Genomic DNA, 20276 nt, shown 5'->3' with positions numbered 1-20276 from the left:
AAGCATTTTTTTAACAAAGATGACTGACAATATCCATGGCCGTTTTCATTACAATTAATTGTTACCCAAAATTCCATAGTGGTCAAAGCACCATGTACTACATAGTCTCTCAGATTCCCTTTAAGCTATATGTGGGAGGGATCTGAGCTGAGGCACTAGATAGTAGCAGTACACTTGTGTCTCATTGGTCCCGTGTAGCTCAGTTGGTAGAGCATGGCACTTGCAACGCCAGGGTTGTGGGTTCAATTCCTGCGGGGGACAACTATGAAAATGTATGGACTCACTAATGTAAGAAGCTCTAGATAAGAGCGTCTGCTAAATGACTAAAATGTCAAATGATCAGCTCTCCATGATGGTTGACATCCTTCCTGATAACAGTGGTGCATAGATTTAGTATGTGGTTAGTGGTGTGTTATAGGCTGCAGTTGTAGATTATTAATGCTTTCTGGGTTGACAGTTTCCATATTCCTGGGTACTTGTTTATTTGTCACTAGCCATTCCTGCCCCAGTGAATCCCATAACTGATGGCAATTATCCAGATTTAAACACTCATCCTGTGAGCAGTGGATCAACCAGTTCAGCACAATGCAGTCTGTCTGCAGAGGTAAAGCCAGTACAGTCAGATCCACAGGGGGAGTTTTGGTGGTTTTAGGTCCTCACCCTGACTGACTGTGACCTCTACTCCTTTTTATTTGGTTTGGGTGTTTTCTATGTATCAGCCGGCATATTTATTGATATTTTACATCATGTTCATGTCGTTTTTAAACATGCTGCTGACTGTCAGACTGCCCTGGTCAGTGTCCCTCCTTCCAGATTCGGTCAGATCCATGTAAGTGCTGCGTAACCTTTTTGTAGTGCTTTATGGATGTGTGTTACCATGGAAATGGGTCATGGTTGTCATGGCAACCGTACTGGCGCAGTCTGCCTTGTGACTCACCTCCCTGTCTTCTTAATTATGCCACAGAGGCTGTAATGTCTGTTAGGCATTTTGATTTCTAAAACAATAGTGAGCAATTAAAGCTGTGGAGTGTGATGAAAATACAACAGATTTCAATCTTTATTTGACTATTTTAAACTAGAGCAATTTTTGGGTTAAACAAGGTTAGTGGGCTAGGGATCTATATAAAGGTCATTCTAATGCCATCTAGGCGAGCGCATTGGTCATTCATGTATGTCTCACACACTCACAGAAACACAAACAAATGTGCACAATTTATTTTTTACACTTTACTGTCTGGTAGGGAAAACATTAGAATGTAGTAGTGTTAAGATATTCCTTCAAATCAATGTCCTGAAAATGCTGACTTTATTTCCTAACAACTGGGGCCAGTACAATGTAAAAACATGCTGGTCTTGTTTTTTTTACAAAGTGCATTTTGTGACAAGTATCTAAGTTATTTAGATCCCTAACTTCTGGAAGAACCTGTTTCCTGAGGAACTGGAACGTTTAGTCATGGCACAGAATGAACTTGGGCTCTAGTCGTATTTGAGCTGACAACTGACTGTACTGGGTGGAAAGTGGGTGAATTATAACTTCCTCCAATAGAACCCGGACGCACAGTCATGGAGAGGAACCAGTCAACTGAATAACTGAGTTTGGTCCAAAAGATCGTTTGAGACGTCATTATCGATGTGGTTTGGAAATGATCATTTCCCTACAGGAATCTGCCTCTGAGGTGGGTGAGGGATTTAAAAATATATATTTATTTTTTGTCAGGAATGCATGGGTTATAATGGGTAATCACCACCTTGGGTAGTCACCACTCCACTCCCTCCACCCTCTTTATCCTCCACCCTCCTTATGTTATGACCTAGTTGGGTCTCCGGTTCAGCTGACGGTGTGAGAAATCTCTCATGTAGACCTCTCTCAGATTTAGTTCATGCACAAGGGCACTAACCAGCCAGCGATGGTTGACTGAGTCATTTGTATGCAGGCAAAGGGCATTTTTCATCGTCATTCAACCTCTTGTGAATTCCGACAACAAAGAATGCATTCAAAGCATGGCCCTTCAGCATTGCTAAGATAAAGATTGTCTTTATACAAATCTGGGCTAGATCTTTTGAGGGCTCATGGCTCAGTTCCTATGTGGCCCTTCGGCAGTCTATTACAATGGAGAGTGGAGATGGAGGCGTCTGAGGGCAGACTCTAAACACTGTGCCTCCGATTGTGGATCATGGCGACTATGTGGGTGAGATCCAAGGTCTTCATCATCACTTCCATGAAGTCTTCGTCAGTGTGAGCCCCTGCCACAAACTCCTCCAAAGACAGCTCCCCTGATGAGTAGAAGGTAGACGACAAGGTCAAGAGATTGTTAGCCTGAAATGGAAAGGGACATAAATCGCAACCCTACAAGTCTGTGACAAAAAAAGAAGTGGACACTCGCCATCTCCGTTGACGTCTATCTTGTCAAACACCCGGTTGGTGAACTCCTCTGCATCAACTTCCTGGTTTTCGTTCCCATTGATTGCACGGATAGCCTGAAGAAGAGAAAAGGAGCGAGTTAGCCTGCATGCCTTTGTGATACAGATTCCATTGCACAGCACTGCCTATCTGGACTGGTCTCTATACCTTTATGATGTTTAGCAGCTCACTTCGATCAATGCACCCGTTGCCGTCCACATCATACAGTTTAAAGTACCAGCGGAGCTTATGTTCCATTTTACCCCGCATCACCAGGCTCAGAGCAGCCACATACTCCAAGAAGTCTATGTAGCCATCCTGTAAAAAGGAAAGAGTGTTAGTTGGAACGTCTCTTTTTACCATCTCAGATTATCTCAGTCATCTCCTCAAGATGTAGGTGATCATGTTCTGCTTAGATGATGCAGGGATGATAACTATGTATAATCGCTGGGGGATTATCTCCACACTGATCTGTGCCAAGGCCGTGGCAAGACATACAGATGTAGGATCTTAATTTGATCACCATGTTGCATGTTAACTTTCCTGCAATGTAAGACATTTTAAAACCTGTAGTGTATTTGAGGTTTAAACATCTCTGACTTGATTTTCTCTTTTGTAAAAAATGTATCAACCCCCTCAAAAAATGTCCATTAATTATAATCCACATAATAATTCACTTTTCCTGTTGCTATAGGATTATTTTCCTGCTGTAGAAAACTGGCTCACATTAAGATCCTACAAAATTACTTGGCAGCATTAGTGCCCTCTGGGTCAACCCAAATGAGTCGCACTTCACTCAGCTTTACACTGACACCATCACTTCACTATGCCTGCGTTTACACAGGCAGCCCAATTCTGATCCTTTTTTCACTAATTGGTCTCTGACCAATCAGATCAGTTCTGAAAAAGAGCTGATGTGATTGGTCTCCGACCAAAAAAAAAAAAGTCACATACACATGGTTAGCAGATGTTAATGCGAGTGTAGCGAAATGCTTGTGCTTCTAGTGCCGACCATGCAGTAATATCTAACAAGTAATCTAACCTAACAATTTCACAACTACATTATACACACAAGTGTAAAGGAATGACTAAGAATATGTACAGATAAATATATGGATGAGCGATGGCCGAACTGCGTAGGTAAGATGAAGTAGATGGTATAGAGTACAGTATATACATATGAGATGAGTAATGTAGGTATGTAAACATTATATATTATATATTATATAAAGTGGCATTGTTTAAAGTGACTAGTGATACATTTTTTACATCCCATTTTGAATTATTAAAGTGGCTAGAGATTTGAGTCAGTATATTGGCAGCAGCCACTCAATGTTAGTGATGGCTGTTTAACCGTCTGATGGCCTTGAGATAGAAGCTGTTTTTCAGTCTCTCGGTCCCCGCTTTGATGCACCTGTACTGACCTCGCCTTCTGGATGATAACGGGGTGAACAGGCAGTGGCTCGGGTGGTTGTTGTCCTTGATGATCTTTTTGGCCTTCCTGTGACATCGGGTGGTGTAGGTGTCCTGGAGGGCAGGTAGTTTGTCCCCGGTGATGCGTTGTGCAGACCTCACTACCCTCTGGAGAGCCTTACGGTTGTGGGCGGAGCAGTTGCCGTACCAGGCGGTGATGCAGCCTGCCAGGATGCTCTCGATCTGTAAAAGTGTGAGTGTTTTTGGTGACAAGCCAAATTTCTTCAGCCTCCTGAGGTTGAAAAGGCGCTGCTGCGCCTTCTTCACCACGCTGTCTGTGTGGGTGGACCATTTCAGTTTGTCCGTGATGTGTACGCAGAGGAACTTCAAACTTTCCACCTTCTCCACTACTGTCCCGTCGATGTGGATAGGGGGGTGCTCCCTCTGCTGTTTCCTGAAGTCCACGATCATCTCCTTTTGTTTTGTTGACATTGAGTGTGAGGTTATTTTCCTGACACCACACTCCTAGGACCCTCGTCTCCTTGTTGTTGGTAATCAAGCCTATCACTGTAGTGTCGTCTGCAAACTTGATGATTGAGTTGGTGTGCATGGTTACGCAGTCATGGGGGAACAGGGAGTACAGGAGAGGGCTGAGAATGCACCCTTGTGGGGCCCCAGTGTTGAGGATCAGCGGGGTGGAGATGTTTCTTACCCTCACCACCTGGGGGTGTCCCGTCAAAGTCCAGGACCTAGATGTACAGGGCGGGGTCAAGACCCAGGGTCTCGAGCTTAATGACGAGTTTGGAGGGTACTAATGGTGTTAAATGCTGAGCTGTAGTCGATGAACAGCATTCTTACATAGGTATTCCTGTTGTCCAGATGGGTATGGGCAGTGTGATTGCGATTGCGTCGTCTGTGGACCTATTGTGGTGGTAAGCAAATTGGAGTGGGTCTAGGGTGTCAGGTAGGGTGGAGGTGATATGATCCTTGACTAGTCTCTCGAAGCACTTCATGATGACGGAAATGAGTGCTATGAGGTGATAGTCATTTAGCTCAGTTACCTTCGCTTTCTTGGGAACAGAAACAATGGTGGCCCTCTTGAAGCATGTGGGAACAGCAGACTGTGATAAGGATTGATTGAATATGTCCGTAAACACACCAGCCAGCTGGTCTGCGCATGCTCTGAGGACGCGGCTAGGGATGCCGTCTGGGCCGGCAGCCTTGCGAGAGTTAACACGTTTAAAAGTTTCTCACGTTGGCTGCGGTGAAGGAGAGCCCGCAGGTTTTGGTAGCGGGCCGTGTCAGTGGCACTGTATTGTCCTCAAAGCGAGCAAAGGAGCTGTTTAGTTTGTCTAGGAGCAAGACATCGTGGTCCGCCTGACAGGGCTGGTTTTCTTTTTGTAGTCCGTGATTGACTGTAGACCCTGCCACATACCTCTCGTGTCTGAGCCGTTGAATTGCGACTCTACAATCAGATCAGCTCTGAAAAAGAGCTGATGTGATTGGTTAAAAAAATACCAGTTAGTGGAAAAAGATCAGAATTGGTTAAACCCAGCTGACGTGCACAATCTAAGATTGTCATACTGCACTTCTTCATAAGCATCCAGGATTCTAACAACCCGTTTTGTAACATAATTGCCAGCCTTGTTCACTGCACTGTCCTGAAGATCTGAAAATAGTAGTTAGTCACTTTGTTCTGTCCCCAGGAAATAGTATCATGGTTTCCAACCTCCCCAGCTACACCCATAAAACTACTAGCTACTGACAAAAATGGGAAACTCAAAACACATAAAGGTCTAATCTGGCACACAGCTCTTGAGATCTGGACATTCCTTATGGTTCAATGTGATAAAATGGAGATTCAAGTAATTTCCTTGAAGTGAACATTCAATATTCTGATAAGTGTAACCAACTGTTCACATGCATCATGTTCTGTCATTAAACTTTCACATAAGCTATCACTAATTAAAATCAGCTGTCTCTGATGCTAAAATAATTTAAAAGAGAAAAATAGTAGATAAACTCAGACCGCACTCCTACCTCAGAGATATTGACAACTTGTCTCTCAAAATAATCCTCGTACTAAATCGCATATGAATCCAATCCCAGCCTATTATAATCAAAGGTGACAGGGTTACTAAATATAGTTGTGTAAATTGAGCCTTGAGAGATGATTCGCTTCTTCAAACTCATCTGGAAGACTAGTCTAAACAAAACCCTTGGATTCAAGAGATTTCCTATGTTTAACTGTGGATTTTTGCTGGTTTAAAATGTACTTTAGCTTTTGGAAAATGGAGAACTAGGGGTCTTATTTGAGTAGACGCATTATGGCATTACTATATATTTAGGTGCACTTGTAATTAGTGCATAGATTTTTTACAATGCAGCCAATCATATCCTTATACATACCTCTGTTGGTAAGGTGTCCCCTTCACCATTTTGAGTGTGCCTGAGGTATCCTACTTTGACATATAAATGTAAAGCCCATTTTAGCCTATAGCATCCCCTTTGCAAGCAGCCTCGGTTCAATGAATGCCGCATCGTCTTACCTTGTTCATATCGAATGTGCGGAACATCTGCTCGATGTAGGCGTTGGCCTCAGCATCCAGTCCCCGGAGCCCAAAGAACTGCTTGAACTCATGCAGGGTGAGCTGACCCGAAGGACACTCGGTCATGAACTTCTTATACCAGAGGTGCTTCTCCACAGCCTGGAGATCTTCCACAGTGGATCCTGTTGCGTTACCCATGTCTGTACAGTCGACTGACTTTTGTGATGGCTGGAGCCTATAGAAGTGTCGAAAGACTGGGTTAGCGGTCGTCGAAAGACTGGGTTAGCGGTCGCCTTAAGAGCCCTATTGGTCTACTGTGAAGCGGAGGGTATCGCTCTTCACAGTCACACAACGATGGGACCTGGGGAGGAGGTAGGCACCGGCCGGGGCTTTTGAATCAGGTCGGACTGGCCACACCCTATTGTGTTTTCCCTGTCTCTAGTTGGCTGTAACCCAGGAGCAGCAGCTGATAAAGGGCTTAAGGTCCCATTGGAGGAAAGGAGGACTGTACACTGTCCACCAACCATGGGGACAGGGGCGCTGACTTACACCTTGGTATTCTCCTCTCAAACTGATAAGTACCATTTAAAGGTCCAGTGCAGTCAACGTGATATATACATTTATATTTCCACACTTAAGTTGGAATAATACTGTGAAAATGATAATGCCTTTTTAGTGTAAGAGCTGTTTGAAAAGGCTGCCTGAAATTTCAGCCTGTTTTGGCGGGATGGAGTTTTGGCCTGCCTGGTGGCATCACCAAGCTGTAAATGATTTAATAGACCAATAAGAAAGAGTTCAAAATCTTATTTTCAGTTTTCCCCTCTCCACTCAGGCCACTCCCAGACAGTCCTAACAATTCTTGCTTGAGAAATTGCTCTTTGCTAAAAAGCGATTTGTTTATTTTTGACAATTTTAATTGAAAACGGTCACAGTACTTAATTGTTACTTAGAAATGATTTGATATTGAGATACAAATTGCAGATTGGACCTTTCATTTTTTGGGGGATGTCTGTACTAAACTACTTATATTTCGAATGCTAAGGCAGGACAGAAATATGGTCCAATTACGTACCTATCACTATAAAGCGTTGTCATCCCTGCTGCCTCTGATCAGGCAGACTCACTAAGCAAATACTGTTTCTAAATGATGTCTGATGGCATGTGCCATCCGGTTTTCTTAACCGAAGGAATTTGATGTATTGCATTTACTTTCACTCAAGTATGACACTTTAGTACTTTTTCCACCACTGTAAATGCACTGCAGCATCATTAGTCATACATATGAACATATGCATTGCTTCTCTGGATCAGCAATTGTAAAGTAAATGCTACTGCTTCTGGAAACTGTTTTCATTGAAGACTGAGCTCTTCTTAGGGCTGCAATCCCGTTACCGGGATCGATATGAGAACAGCCAGTGAAAGTGCAGAGCGCCAAATTCAAACAACAGAAATCTCATAATTAAAATTCCTCAAAAGTAATCTGGTTGTTAATCCCACCAAAGTGTCCGATTTGAAATAGGCTTTACAGCAAAAGCACCACAAACGATTATGTTAGGTCACCACTAAGTCACAGAAAAATTCAGCCATTTTTCCAGCCAAAGAGAGGAGTCACAAATAGAGATAAAATGAATCACTAACCTTTTGATGATCTTCATCAGATGACACTCATAGGACTTCATGTTACACAATACATATGTTTTGTTTGATAAAGTGTATATTTTTATAAAAAAATCTCAGTATACATTGGCACGTTACGTTCACTAGTTCCAAAAACATCCGGTGATATTGCAGAGAGCCACATCATTTTACAGAAATACTCATTATAAATGTCGATGAAAATACAATTGTTAGACATCGAAATATAGATACACTTCTCCTTAATGCCACCGCGGTGTCAGATTTCTAAAATACTTTACGGAAAAAGCAAACCATGCAATAATCTGAGTATAGCTTTCAGACAACAAAGCAGCCAAAAAGAAATCCGCCATATTGGGTGGTCAACATTATTCATAAATAGCATTATAAATATTCCCTTTGATGATCTTCATGAGAATGCACTCCCAGGAATCCCAGTTCCACATTTAAATGTTTGATTTAGTTTGATAATGTCCATTTATTTCCAAAGAGCTACTTTTGTTAGCATGTTTGGTAAACAAATCCAGTCATGAAGCGCGTTCCCTAGTTGCAGACGAAATGTCAAAAAGTTCCGTTCCTGTCTGTGGAAACATGTCAAACAATGTATGGAATCAATCTTTAGGATGTTTTTAACATAAAACGTTAATAATGTTCCAACCGGTGAATTCCATTGTCTTCAGAAGTGCGATGGAACAGAGCTCCCTCTCATGTGAACGTACATGGTCAGCTCATGGCAGACCAGACTCATTCCTCTCTCATTTGGTCCCACTTCACAGTAGAATCCTCAAAGTTTCTAAAGATGGTTGACATCTAGTGGAAGCCTTAGGAAGTGCAACAACCAATATCCCACTGTGTATTCAATAGGGGCTGGGTTATAAATCGACCAACTTCAGATTTCCCACTTCCTGTTTGGATTTCTTCTCAGGTTTTTGCCTGCCATATGAGTTGTGTTATACTCACAGACATCATTCAAACAGTTTTAGAAACGTCAGAGTGTTTTCTATCCAATACTACTAATAATATGCACATATTAGCAACTGGGACTGAGGAGCAGGCCGTTTACTCTGGGCACCTTTCATCCAAGCTACTCAATACTGCCCCTGCAGCCATAAGAAGATTTATTAAAACAGCAACGACAGACTGTAGCTCTTAGGGGGACAAAGTTCTCTAACAATCTGGAATCATTTCATGTTATCTCACCTATTTGCAAGCCTACATCAATCATGATCATGTGTCTGTGTGGCATTTGACTGGAAAGGGAAGAAAATAGTGAAGAATGTCAGTTCTGTTTTTAGTTTGGTTTATTGAGATTCCTTCACATTCATAGACCAAGTAGGACCAGGTCATTAATCAGTTCATTGTGATCACAAGACAATGTTTTCTGCAAGCATAAACTATCTGTATTACAGTGCCAGACTTTGATTCTCCATACAGTGCAACAGTAACATTGACGCCAGACAAGCAGTGGATTTAGCATAATGCACAATAAAGTACTTCAACTGTGGTGCTTAGGCCCACATAGAACATTGTGGCACATCCTACAGTCAGAAGTGTCTTACTTAGACTACAGTACTGACAGTACATCCAACAAGCCTCGTAACCACGCCAGCCCAGGACTTCCACATCCGGCTTCTTCAACTGTGAGATCGTCTGAGACCAGCTACCCGGACAGCTGATGAAACTGAGTATTTCTGTCTGTAATAAAGCCTTTTTGTGAGGGAAAAACTCATTCTGATTGGCTGGGCCTGGCTCTGCCCCTGCCCACTCATGTGAAATCCATAGATTAGAGCCTAATTTATTTAAATTGCCTGATTTCCTTATATGACCTGTAACTCATTAAAATGGTTAATTGTTACATTTTGCATTCATATTTTTGTTCAGTATACAACAAAGTTACTGCAAATACTTGTTTTCCCCTCGCACATCATTGCACGTGTGATAGAACAGCAGAATGTGTACTGCAATTGTTTTTTTTTATCACGCTGCTCACCTCTAACACAGGAACTGTGGTGCCGTTTCCCGTAATGCGGATTCCATCTTTAAAGGCTGTGTCTAGACCAGGGGTGTCAAACTCATTCCATGGATGGCCGAGTGTCTGCAGGTTTCTGTTTTTCCTTTCAATAGAGCCTTAAACAACCAGGTGACGGGAGTTTGTTACTCGCTGGTGACCTTAATTCCTCTATTGAGTACAAGGGAGGAGTGAACACCCGCAGACACTCATTCATCCATGGAATGAGTTTGACACCTGTGGTATACACTGAGTATACAAAACATTAAGGACACCTGCTCTTTCCATGACATAGACTGACAAGGTGAATCCTGGTGAAAGCTATGATCCCTAATTGATGTCACTTGTTAAATCCCCTTCAATCAATGTAGATGAAGGGGAAGAGACCAGTTAAATAAGTATTTTTAAGCCTTGAGACGGATTGTGTATGTGTGCCATTCAGAGGGCGAATGGGCAAGACAAAATATTTAAGTGCCTTTGAATGGGGTATGGTCGTAGGTGCCAGGCACACCAGTTTGTGTCAAGAACTGCAATGCTGCTGGGTTTTTCACACTACAGTTTCCTGTGTGTAACAAGAAGGGTCCACCCAAAGGACGTCCTGCTAACTTGACAACTGTGCGAAGCGTTGGCATCCCTGTGGAACATTTTCAACACCTTGAAGAGTCCATGCCCTGGCGAATTAAGTCTGTTCTGAGGTCAAAGGGGGGTTGCAACTCAATATTAGGAAGGTGTTCCTAATGTTTGGTATACTCAGTGTATATGAGTGATTAAAATAGTGATTTAAGTACAGACAACCATCAACACATTTCCAACTGTAGGGATTATTGTTGGCATGATTTTGAACACAATGCTGCCATTCATATAGTATTTTCACAGTTTTTACAAATAAAATAAGTTTTTTTTTTTAAATACAATAATAAAAGGAAACACAAGCATAGATAAAGACAATTCTGTATTCGTTCAACTCAATAGTGGTTAGAATTACTGATAGACAGTATAATGCAGAAATGGGAATAGTCTTGAGACCGACTGAACATAAATGTAATCGATTAGATTTGGTTCTGGGTGCCGAGATTAGAATGTGAAAGACCCATTCCCTGTCCGGTGGCCCTGGAAGCATACTTCTCAGTTATTTATAGTCACATGAATAGCTGGCTGTGGGACAAAATAGCTGCTTAGTTAGACCCCTATACTGTACATCCTATACATGTTACAAATGAGTTCATAGGTGGGTAGTTGAATTGACGTTATCCCCTTTAGAAAAGTGTTATAATACCAGAGATGTCTTTAATGAGTGAGAGTGTGTTTAATGCCCGATTCTTCCCCTCCTGTTAGTGGTTTTGGAGAAGCGTTCCTTGAACATTATTCTAGCAGTTTATGATATGAAAATTCAAACATGTAACTTTAATGCCAATATGACAGTACAAGGAATACACATGCAACGGATACATGCATATACTGTAAAACACTAGACTGTTAGTAAGGAATTAAACAATGAAATGAATGACTTCAGTAAGGTGCTATTTCCATTCTACTTCAACTCTCACCACTGTTGCACTTCATTTTCCCAAAAGAGCAGTGAGATCTTCCGATTTGATGTCTTGAGCAGGCTGTCCGGTTAGTGCTAAGGTTAAAACTCTCAATTAAATCATTAAGACTTCTTAAACTTCTTAAGTTTAAAGAGACTTGACATGTTTACTCTGGTCACCCTGATTTTGTGTCAGGGCTGGGGCAGATCTGCTTGGCAACCCCTCCACCGCCCCTTCTACGCCACCAATGCAGGTGTCTGTAGATAGAGTCGAAGACGGACACGGTGTACCGTGCAAACAGTGTGGTCCACTTTAGCATCTGCACAAACCAGTTCACAGAGCGACTCACAAAGGTCACAAACACTGTGGTGTAGTGTGCAAGTAGGAGAAGGCTTCGTCCAAGTTGTCTTCCATTGTTGATAATCAGATTGACTCGTGGGTCATGACCCGGCCCCATCCTATTAAATTCAGTTGTGTGGTTACAAATGAAAATGGTTAAGAAGGTTAATCATGGTATAAAAAGACCAAAACATTATCTTGTAAAAAAAAAAAGAGCGTTTTGGCGCATGTTGCACATTTTTCCTTAATAAGACAGTCTCTTGAAAAATGGTAAACGGTCGGAATTTACAGACATCCCCTTACTGTTGTGCAATCCTCCACTGGCCAATCGATGCTCTGCAAGTTTTGTTTCCGGGATGTTTGGTGATGTGGCTATGCACAGAAATACAGCAGAGGATATTCTTCAAATAAAAAGCAGAAACCGGTATCTGAGAAGCACTCATACAGGTTAGTCCCTCGTTCTTTCAACTATCAGCACACCATTCCCAGAGTTGCAGTTTTGAACAGCTGCCACACGCTCCAAAAAAACAAGGTACAGCGATATATTTAGCCAATTACTGTTATCCTTGTTAGCCAGCTAGCTAGCTGCTTGTCTACGTGCACTGAAAAGCGAACTCGTTCGCTGTTTTTATACAAGCGCAACCAATACAGCATCATAATTCCGATTTATGTATATACATCAAATACTCTTACTATGGTTGGAGACAGCACTGTCAAACTGTTCAGAAAGTAAGCCATCCATTTCTCCCTATAATCTTTGCTGTTCAGTAGTGGACAAAACGAAATGACGCAGCCGCAGTCGAATGGCCCTATTGTTCGGCAGTGTTCGGCTCTTCCGGTGACACTCGAACCTCGAGGCCCTCTGCACGAACTATCTGGGTCACAAAACAATAACAATAATGCCCGTTAATGTATGTTGCCTCAGGTATATTATTGGCACAAAGGATGATTGAATGCAGTGGCGGTCGGTGCCGTTTAAGATGAGGGAGGATGATACATTTTTTTTATGAGCATGGCCTTATTTCTATTACAGCATATTGGATGACTGTCATTCCCATTCCGTTCACCCAGCTCAAATCAAATTTTATTTGTCACATACACATGGTTAGCAGATGTTAATGCGAGTGTTGCGAAATGCTTGTGCTTTTAGTTCCGACCATGCAGTAATATCTAATAAGTAATCTAACCGAACAATTTCATAACAACTACGTTATACACACAAGTGTAAAGGAATGATTAAGAATATGTACATATACATTTATGAATGAGTGATGGCCGAACGGCATAGGCAAGATGCAGTAGATGGTATAGAGTACAGTATATACATATGAGATGAGTAATGTAGGGTATGTAAACATATAAAGTGGCTAGTGATACATTTATTACATACATTTTTCCATTATTAAAGTGGCCAGAGTTGAGTCAGTATGTTGGCAGCAGCCACTCAATGTTAGTGATGGCTGTTTAACCGTCTGATGGCCTTGAGATAGAAGCTGTTTTTCAGTCTCTCGGTCCCCGCTTTGATGCACCTGTACTGACCTCGCCTTCTGGATGATAGCGGGGTGAACAGGCAGTGGCTCGGGTGGTTGTTGTCCTTGATGCTCTTTTTGGCCTTCCTGTGACATCGGGTGGTGTAGGTGTCCTGGAGGGCAGGTAGTTTTCCCCCGGTGATGCGTTGTGCAGACCTCACTACCCTCTGGAGCCTTACAGTTATGGGCGGAGCAGTTGCCGTACCAGGCGGTGATACAGCCCGACAGGATGCTCTCGATTGTGCATCTGTAAAAGTTTGTGAGTGCTTTTGGTGACAAGCCAAATTTCTTCAGCCTCCTGAGGTTGAAGAGGCGCTACTGCGCCTTCTTCGCCATGCTGTCTGTGCGGGTGGACCAATTCAGTTTGTCCGTGATGTGTACTCCGGGGAACTTAAAACATACTACACTCTCCACTACTGTCCTGTCGATGTGGATAGGGGGGTGCACCCTCTGCTGTTTCCTGAAGTCCACAATCATCTCCTTTGTTTTGTTGACATCGAGTGTGAGGTTATTGTCAACAAAACAAAGGAGGCTGAAGAAATTCGGCTTGTCACCAAAAACACTCACAAACTTTTACAGATGCACAATCTAGAGCATCCTGTCGGGCTGTATCACCGCAATGCAACATCTATAGGTTTAGGCTACTACATGATACTCTAATTTTCCAGATACCCATTGTGAGGTTGCTACAACCTAGCCTATGAATGAAAGTTTACAAGGTAGAGAATCAAGGTGACAGACAGTGACACATTCAATACCGCCTTCCATACTTTTGCCTGCCTCTAGCTAATCTAGGGAGTAATCATTAGTCCAACAGTTAAAAAATGTGAATTTTATTGGACAAATTCAGGTATTCCTATCCATGTTTTGCTCCATTTAACAACCGGTGGGCCCGGTGGCAATTAATAATTATATATATAAAAAATATTTTAAAAAGCTTACCTTGACTTGGAAGAAATCCAGTGTTGGTTAGCCATAGCCAGCTAGCTAACATAGCATCCCTCTTTGTTTGAGCTAGGTGTTTGAGTACATTAAACTAGCTAGCTACATGCGCTAGCTAAGTAAATGAAAGTAACAAAATAAAATACAACAAAATATCTCTCTCGCTTTTCCTTAATTTTTGAATAAATTATTTTGTTCAACTATTGTCTTTCTCTCTTTGAGTCAACTACTCACCACATTTTATGCTGTGCAGTGCTAGCTAGCGGTAGCTTATGCTTTTAGTACTAGATTCATTCTCTGATCCTTTGATTGCATGGACAACATGTCAGTAAATGCTGTGATAGGTTTCTAGGATGTCCTCTGGAAGTTGTCATTATTACTGTGTAAGTCTATGGAAGGGGGTGAGAACCATGAGCCTCCTAGGTTTTGTATTGAAGTCAATGTACCCAGAGGAGAACAGAAGCTAGCTGTCCTCCAGCTACACCATGGTGCTAACATACAGAGTGCTGCTGAGGCTACTGTCGACCTTCATTGCAAATGGTGTGTTTTCATCAATTATTTGGTGACGTGAATATATTTAGTATAGTTTGATCTAAAAGGGATAACTTTTTTTATATTTCACTACTTTTTATGAAATTCACTGAGGATGGTCCTCCGAGGGGCCTCCACTGATTGACTGTCCAGGAACCCTCATTCTATGATTTCACTGGTCTCAATTGTTCTCATCCACTGCACTTATTGCCATTGATTATTTGAGTCAATGTTTTTGTCTTAAAATAAATTCTATACACAGAAATGTGAATCATAACATAAAAGAGGCGCTAACGTTGTAAATGCATCATAATGCAAACTCCATGGAGATTTTTTTGATCCGGTTTTTGTATAATCACTTTGTGACAACTGCTGATGTAAAAATGTCTTTATAAATAATGATTGATTGAGATAGAACCCTCAATGTCAAAACTCTGTCTTGTACCACCAGTTTCGGCTACATGCTCAGCCGGCTGTCCCAGGGCTTTACCAACGTCCTGCAGGAGCTGTCTGGGGACGAGCCCCCCGATGGAGCCCCTCAGGTAAGAGAGACTCCCTCAACCCCTCACAAGCTTACATAACATGGCACATGTTTTCTGTCCTGGGCCCATATTTATCAATTGTGTGAGTTGTAGTGCTTAACTAGGATCAGCCCCTCTCTGTCCATAATAATCGATCCATTGTGATCTAAAAGGCAAAACTTATCAGCACTCTAACACATGGGGTCCCCCTGGGTGCACGTTTTGGTTTTTGCTCTAGCACTACACAGCTGATTCAAATAACCAATCACCATCATCACCAGTTTACAATTGGCTCATTCATCCCCCACCTTTCCACTGTAACTATTCCCCAGGTTGTTGCTGTAAATGAGAACGTGTTCTCAGTCAACTTACCTTGTAAAATAACAGATACATTTATAAAAATTAAATCATCAAGCTTTGATTATTTGAATCAGCTGTGTTGTGCTAGGTTAAAAACCTAAATGTGCACCCAGAGGGAGGGGGACCCCAGGACCCAGTTTAATAAACCCTGCTCTAACGGATCACCGTTGCAGGCCTTAATGTTCTCCAAGTCCCCATATTTGTATCCACTCTTCTCCTCTGTGGCCCTTTTGCAGGATATGTTGGTCCCCCAACTCCCCCCTGAAGATGCCCCCGGAGCCCCTGAGGAGTCTGGGCCTGGGGTGGAGGAGGAGCCCCTGGAAAGGCTGGCCCATCTGGAGCAGCTGACAGTGCATCTCAAGGAGGTGGTCAGAGATAAGGACAGCCAGCTGGCCACCTTTGAAAAGCAGCTCAAGGTGAGGCCTGGGTACAGGTGGGTGTGTTGGCCTGCATGTGTTGTATTGAGTGTGTGTGCCTGCCTATGTGTATTGCTATGACTTTGTATGCGTGTGTGTGTGTGTGTGTGTGTGTGTGTGTGAGACATGAATGCAGTGGTTTTATATGGATGTGCCCTCAATGCATAGCTTAGATTTTCTTTCTGTCCTGTGTGGGTTGGGATCATGAAATATTCATATTTGATGCACTTCTTGTCAAATAAAGATTGTCGTCAGAAATCTACTGAGATTATGCTGTTGTTGCTGGACCACAAGTTTCGATGCTGTCTTTGTTGGTGTGTTTACAGAGTGAAAGGGAGACAGCGGAGGCACGCTTCACTAAACTGAAGCTGCAGGCCAAAACCAAGATGGCTGCTCTGAACAAACAAATTGCTGACCTCAAAGGGCAGGAGGGAGCAGCAGTAAGTCCTTTAGCCGAGTTCAAATAACTCCATGTTCAATAAGCATAGTTCTGATGTGTATTTTAGCTGTAATGTATAGAGTTAAAATGTTGTAGATTCTTTACAGCCAGTTTGGTCTACACCAGACTATTTTGTCATCAATAACATTTTGAAATCCTTGTCTATTTCCCGAAGAGCTCTCCAGACAGCTCCTTCACCAGCTCAGCTCCTGCTGTGGAGGAGGAACTCCAGGAGCTGAGGAAGCAGCTCAGTGAGGTCTCGACCTTGGCGAAGAACCTCGAGGAGCGTCTCCAGATGTCCCAACAGGCCCTGTGTGAAAAGGAAGCCATACACACGGAGCAGGTGCCAGTTTCGTTGTCACTCAAACCATTTTCGATGAAAAGGTTCCAGATTGTTTAAAAGGGGCCCGTCAGCTCACTGCAGAGATGTGTCATGCGTTTAGGTTCGTGTGCTTCAGGCAGTTGTCTGTGAAAAGGACGTGCGTTTCCAGGAGCAGATCCAGAAGCATGAGGATGAGCTGCTGAGGGTCACAGTGCAGAGCCAGAATGACGCTGAGCTGCAGCAGGTACAAACTTCATTCTCTGACTCACTCTACACCCCCTCACACAGGCCAGGTCCTATATACTGTTTTTAGCCTGTACCCAAGCCTTTAGTGTGTGTGTTGCTAGGCTCTACGTGCAGCCCAGCGGCGTTGTGAGGAGCAGGAGGAAGCCATGCGGTCACGCTGCCAGGTGCTGGAGATGCTGCAGGGGGAGCTGAACAATGCCGACCAGCAGAAACAGGTACAGACACGCTCTACTGTCCTGGTCAGTGTAGAGCCATAGAGGGAATGGTGTTTCCTCAATGAAGGCCCCACAATAGAATAACAATGCAACCTGACTGACCCTTTGTGCAAAATGAGCCCATCTGAAGAGACTGACACAGAGTACTGTATTACATTATTCACCAAGGTACTAGGGTGACAGCAGAGTGACACTGAGTAAGTACATTTGTTGATTGACAAATTGCATGTTACATAAGGGCTGAGGAGTAGATGCATTTCTCATCTAAATGCAAAATCACTGCTTTACTGGCACAGCCGAGCAGTTCTCATTGTAGACTTTACCGTCCCCACCTTCATCTGTCTTCATTCTCTCTCTCTTTCTCTCTCTCTGTCTCTCTCTTTCTGCCTCGTTCCCTCTCTGCCTCTCTTTCCCTCTCTGCCTCTTTCTCTCTCTTCCTCTCTCTCTCGCTGCCTCTCTCTCGCTTCCTCTCTATCTCGCTCTCTCTCTCTCTGCCTCCTTCTCTCTGTAGATCCTCACGTCTCAGTTCCGCCAGATGGAGCAGGAGCTGGCTGAGGCTGGCAGGCAGAGGGAGGAGGAGAGACATCAGTGGACTGGGTGGTCCAGCCAGGCCCAGGCAGAGCTGGTGGCCCTCCGAGCCAACCTGGAGGCCTCCGAGCGGGACAGAGCAGCCCAGCTAGCCAACCTGGAGGCCTCCGAGCGGGACAGAGCAGCCCAGCTAGCCAGTCTGGAGGCTTCAGAGAGCAACAGATCAACCCAGATGGAGGACCTGACAGTGAAACTGGAGTGGGCCACTAGAGAGCGGGAGGAAGTGACCAACAGAGAAGTAGCCAGGTTGGAGAAGGAGCTTGCTGCCTTAAGAGAGGAGTATGGAGAGGGGCAAAGGGCAGGAGAGGCCCTGGCTGAGTTGTTGACAGGCCTGCGCTCTCTGGCTGGAGAGGGGGCCGAGGAGGACATCCCTGTTCCCACCGACCCGGCCCTGTGCCTGGGTACACTGGAGGCCCAGCTGGAGAGGCTGAGGGTGGAGCAGAGGGAGAGCGAGGAACGCTGCGCCCAGGTCACCCACACCATGGAGACATTGCAAGGTAAGGGAACCGAATACACTACCAAGCATTCATGATACCCTAACAAGCGGCTTGCTTGCAGCATATTTAATAATTTTGTTTTTCTTTCAGAACAACTGGATAAGCGCACCGCAGAAGGCGAAGAGGCAGTTGCTAGGATACAACAGCTGGAGCAGCAAATTGGAATGGTGAGCAGTCAGACGCACTAAATTAATTTAGGAGATTGTTACGACTACTAAATGAATGAAGGTAACACATGTTGTAAGCTTGTTTTGAATCCTGTAATAACAAGAAAATAAACATGAAAATGTACTTTGGGAGAAATGGCTTATATGGTTTATTATCTGTGAACCCCAAATTACCAGACTTTTCAGTCTGTTGTACCCATTGCTAGATTCTCTAATGTTCTTTGTCTATTTTGTCTAACAGAAATCTCATAATTAAATTTTCTCAAACATGCAAGTATTAGGCACCATTTTAAAGATAAAATTCCCGTTAATCCAACCACAGTGTCCGATTTCAAAAAAGCTTTTCGGCGAAAGCAGAACATATCATTTTGTTAGGTCAGCAACTAGTCACAGAAAGCATACAGCGATTTTCCAAGCAAAGAGAGGAGTCACAAAAAGCAGAAATATTGATAAAATTAATCTGTATCCTTTGATATTCTTCATTAGATGCCACTCCCGGGACAACAACATGTTACACAATACACGTATGTTTTGTTCGATCAAGTTCATATTTATATCCAAAAACCTCAGTTTACATTTGGCATTTGTTCCATAAAGTCCATAATTTATGTCCAAATTCCTCCTTTTGTTAGGGTGTTTAGTAAACAAATCGAAACTCACGAGGCGCGGGCAAGTCCAGCGGAAATGTCGGATGAAAATTCCAAAAAGTTATATTACTGGTCGTAGAAACAAATCAAACGATGTATAGAATAAATCTTTAGGATGTTTTATCATAAATGTTTAATAATGTCCCAACCAGAGAATTCATTTGTCTATAGAAAAGCAATGGAACAAGAGGTAATTTTCTCATGACCGCACGTCACGAGACCGAGGCTGCTGGCAGACCTCTGACTCATTCCCCTCTCAGTCCCCCTTCACAGTTGATGCCTGAAACAATGTTCTAAAGACTGTTGACATCTAGTGGAAGCCTTAGGAAGTACAAGATGGCCCATATCCCACTGTATATTCAATAGGGGCTGAGTTGAAAACCTACAAACCTCAGATTTCCCACTTCCTGGTTTGGATTTTTCTCTCAGGTTTTTGCCTGCCATATGAGTTCTGTTATACTCACAGACATCATTCAAATAGTTTTAGAATCTTCAGAGTGTTTTCTATCCAATACTACTAATAATATGCATATATTAGCATCTGGGACTGAGTAGGAGGCAGTTTACTCTGGGCACGCTTTTCATCCAAACGTGAAAATGCCCCCTATCCATAAGAAGTTAAGTTGGCGGGATGTCCTTTTGGTGATGGACCATTCTTAGCGCACATGTTAAACTGTTGAGTGTGAAAAACCCAGCAGCGTTGCAGTTTTTGACACAAACCGCTGCGCCTGACACCTACTACCATATCCTGTTCAAAGGCACTTAAATATTTAGTCTTGCCCATTCACCCTCTGAATGGTACACATACACAATCCATGTCTCAATTGCCTCAAGGCTTAAAAATCCTTCTTGAACCTGTTTCCTCCTTGTCCTCTACACTGATTGAAGTGGATTTAACAAGAGACATCAATAAGGGATCTTTCACCTGGAATCACCTGGTCAGTCTATGTCATGGAAAGAGCAGGTTCTTAATGTTTTGTAC

General features: G+C 43.1%; 2 protein-coding genes across 3 annotated transcripts in view; one reads left to right on the top strand and one right to left on the bottom strand.

The window, feature by feature from the left end:
- Positions 1-1033: 1033 nt before the first annotated feature.
- On the bottom strand, positions 1034-6782 carry LOC112217052 (guanylyl cyclase-activating protein 1-like). The gene is made up of 4 exons (XM_024377301.2): positions 6364-6782; positions 2570-2719; positions 2385-2478; positions 1034-2274 (listed from the first exon to the last, which is right to left on the bottom strand). The coding sequence occupies exons 1-4, from the start codon at positions 6559-6561 to the stop codon at positions 2147-2149; spliced, it is 570 nt and encodes a 189-aa protein (XP_024233069.1). The 5' UTR covers positions 6562-6782; the 3' UTR covers positions 1034-2146.
- A 5402-nt stretch (positions 6783-12184) lies between these two features.
- Positions 12185-20276, top strand: part of golgb1 (golgin B1) — a 42059-nt gene continuing 33967 nt past the window's right edge. The window contains exons 1-9 of one of the 2 annotated variants that reach the window (XM_024377296.2): positions 12185-12406; positions 15328-15418; positions 15994-16173; positions 16500-16613; positions 16788-16955; positions 17056-17178; positions 17282-17395; positions 17907-18480; positions 18571-18647. In XM_024377296.2, coding sequence (XP_024233064.2) covers positions 15338-15418; positions 15994-16173; positions 16500-16613; positions 16788-16955; positions 17056-17178; positions 17282-17395; positions 17907-18480; positions 18571-18647 — 1431 coding nt within the window. In that variant the 5' untranslated portion in view covers positions 12185-12406; positions 15328-15337. The remainder of the gene's footprint in view (positions 12407-15327; positions 15419-15993; positions 16174-16499; positions 16614-16787; positions 16956-17055; positions 17179-17281; positions 17396-17906; positions 18481-18570; positions 18648-20276) is intronic. The other variant, XM_024377295.2, reaches the window with a different exon arrangement.

The sequence above is a fragment of the Oncorhynchus tshawytscha genome, linkage group LG17 (assembly GCF_018296145.1).
Source record: "Oncorhynchus tshawytscha isolate Ot180627B linkage group LG17, Otsh_v2.0, whole genome shotgun sequence".
NCBI classification, from domain to species: Eukaryota; Metazoa; Chordata; class Actinopteri; order Salmoniformes; family Salmonidae; genus Oncorhynchus; species Oncorhynchus tshawytscha.
Note: the sequence above shows the minus strand (reverse complement) of the source record. Positions and strands in the feature narration are given on the sequence as shown.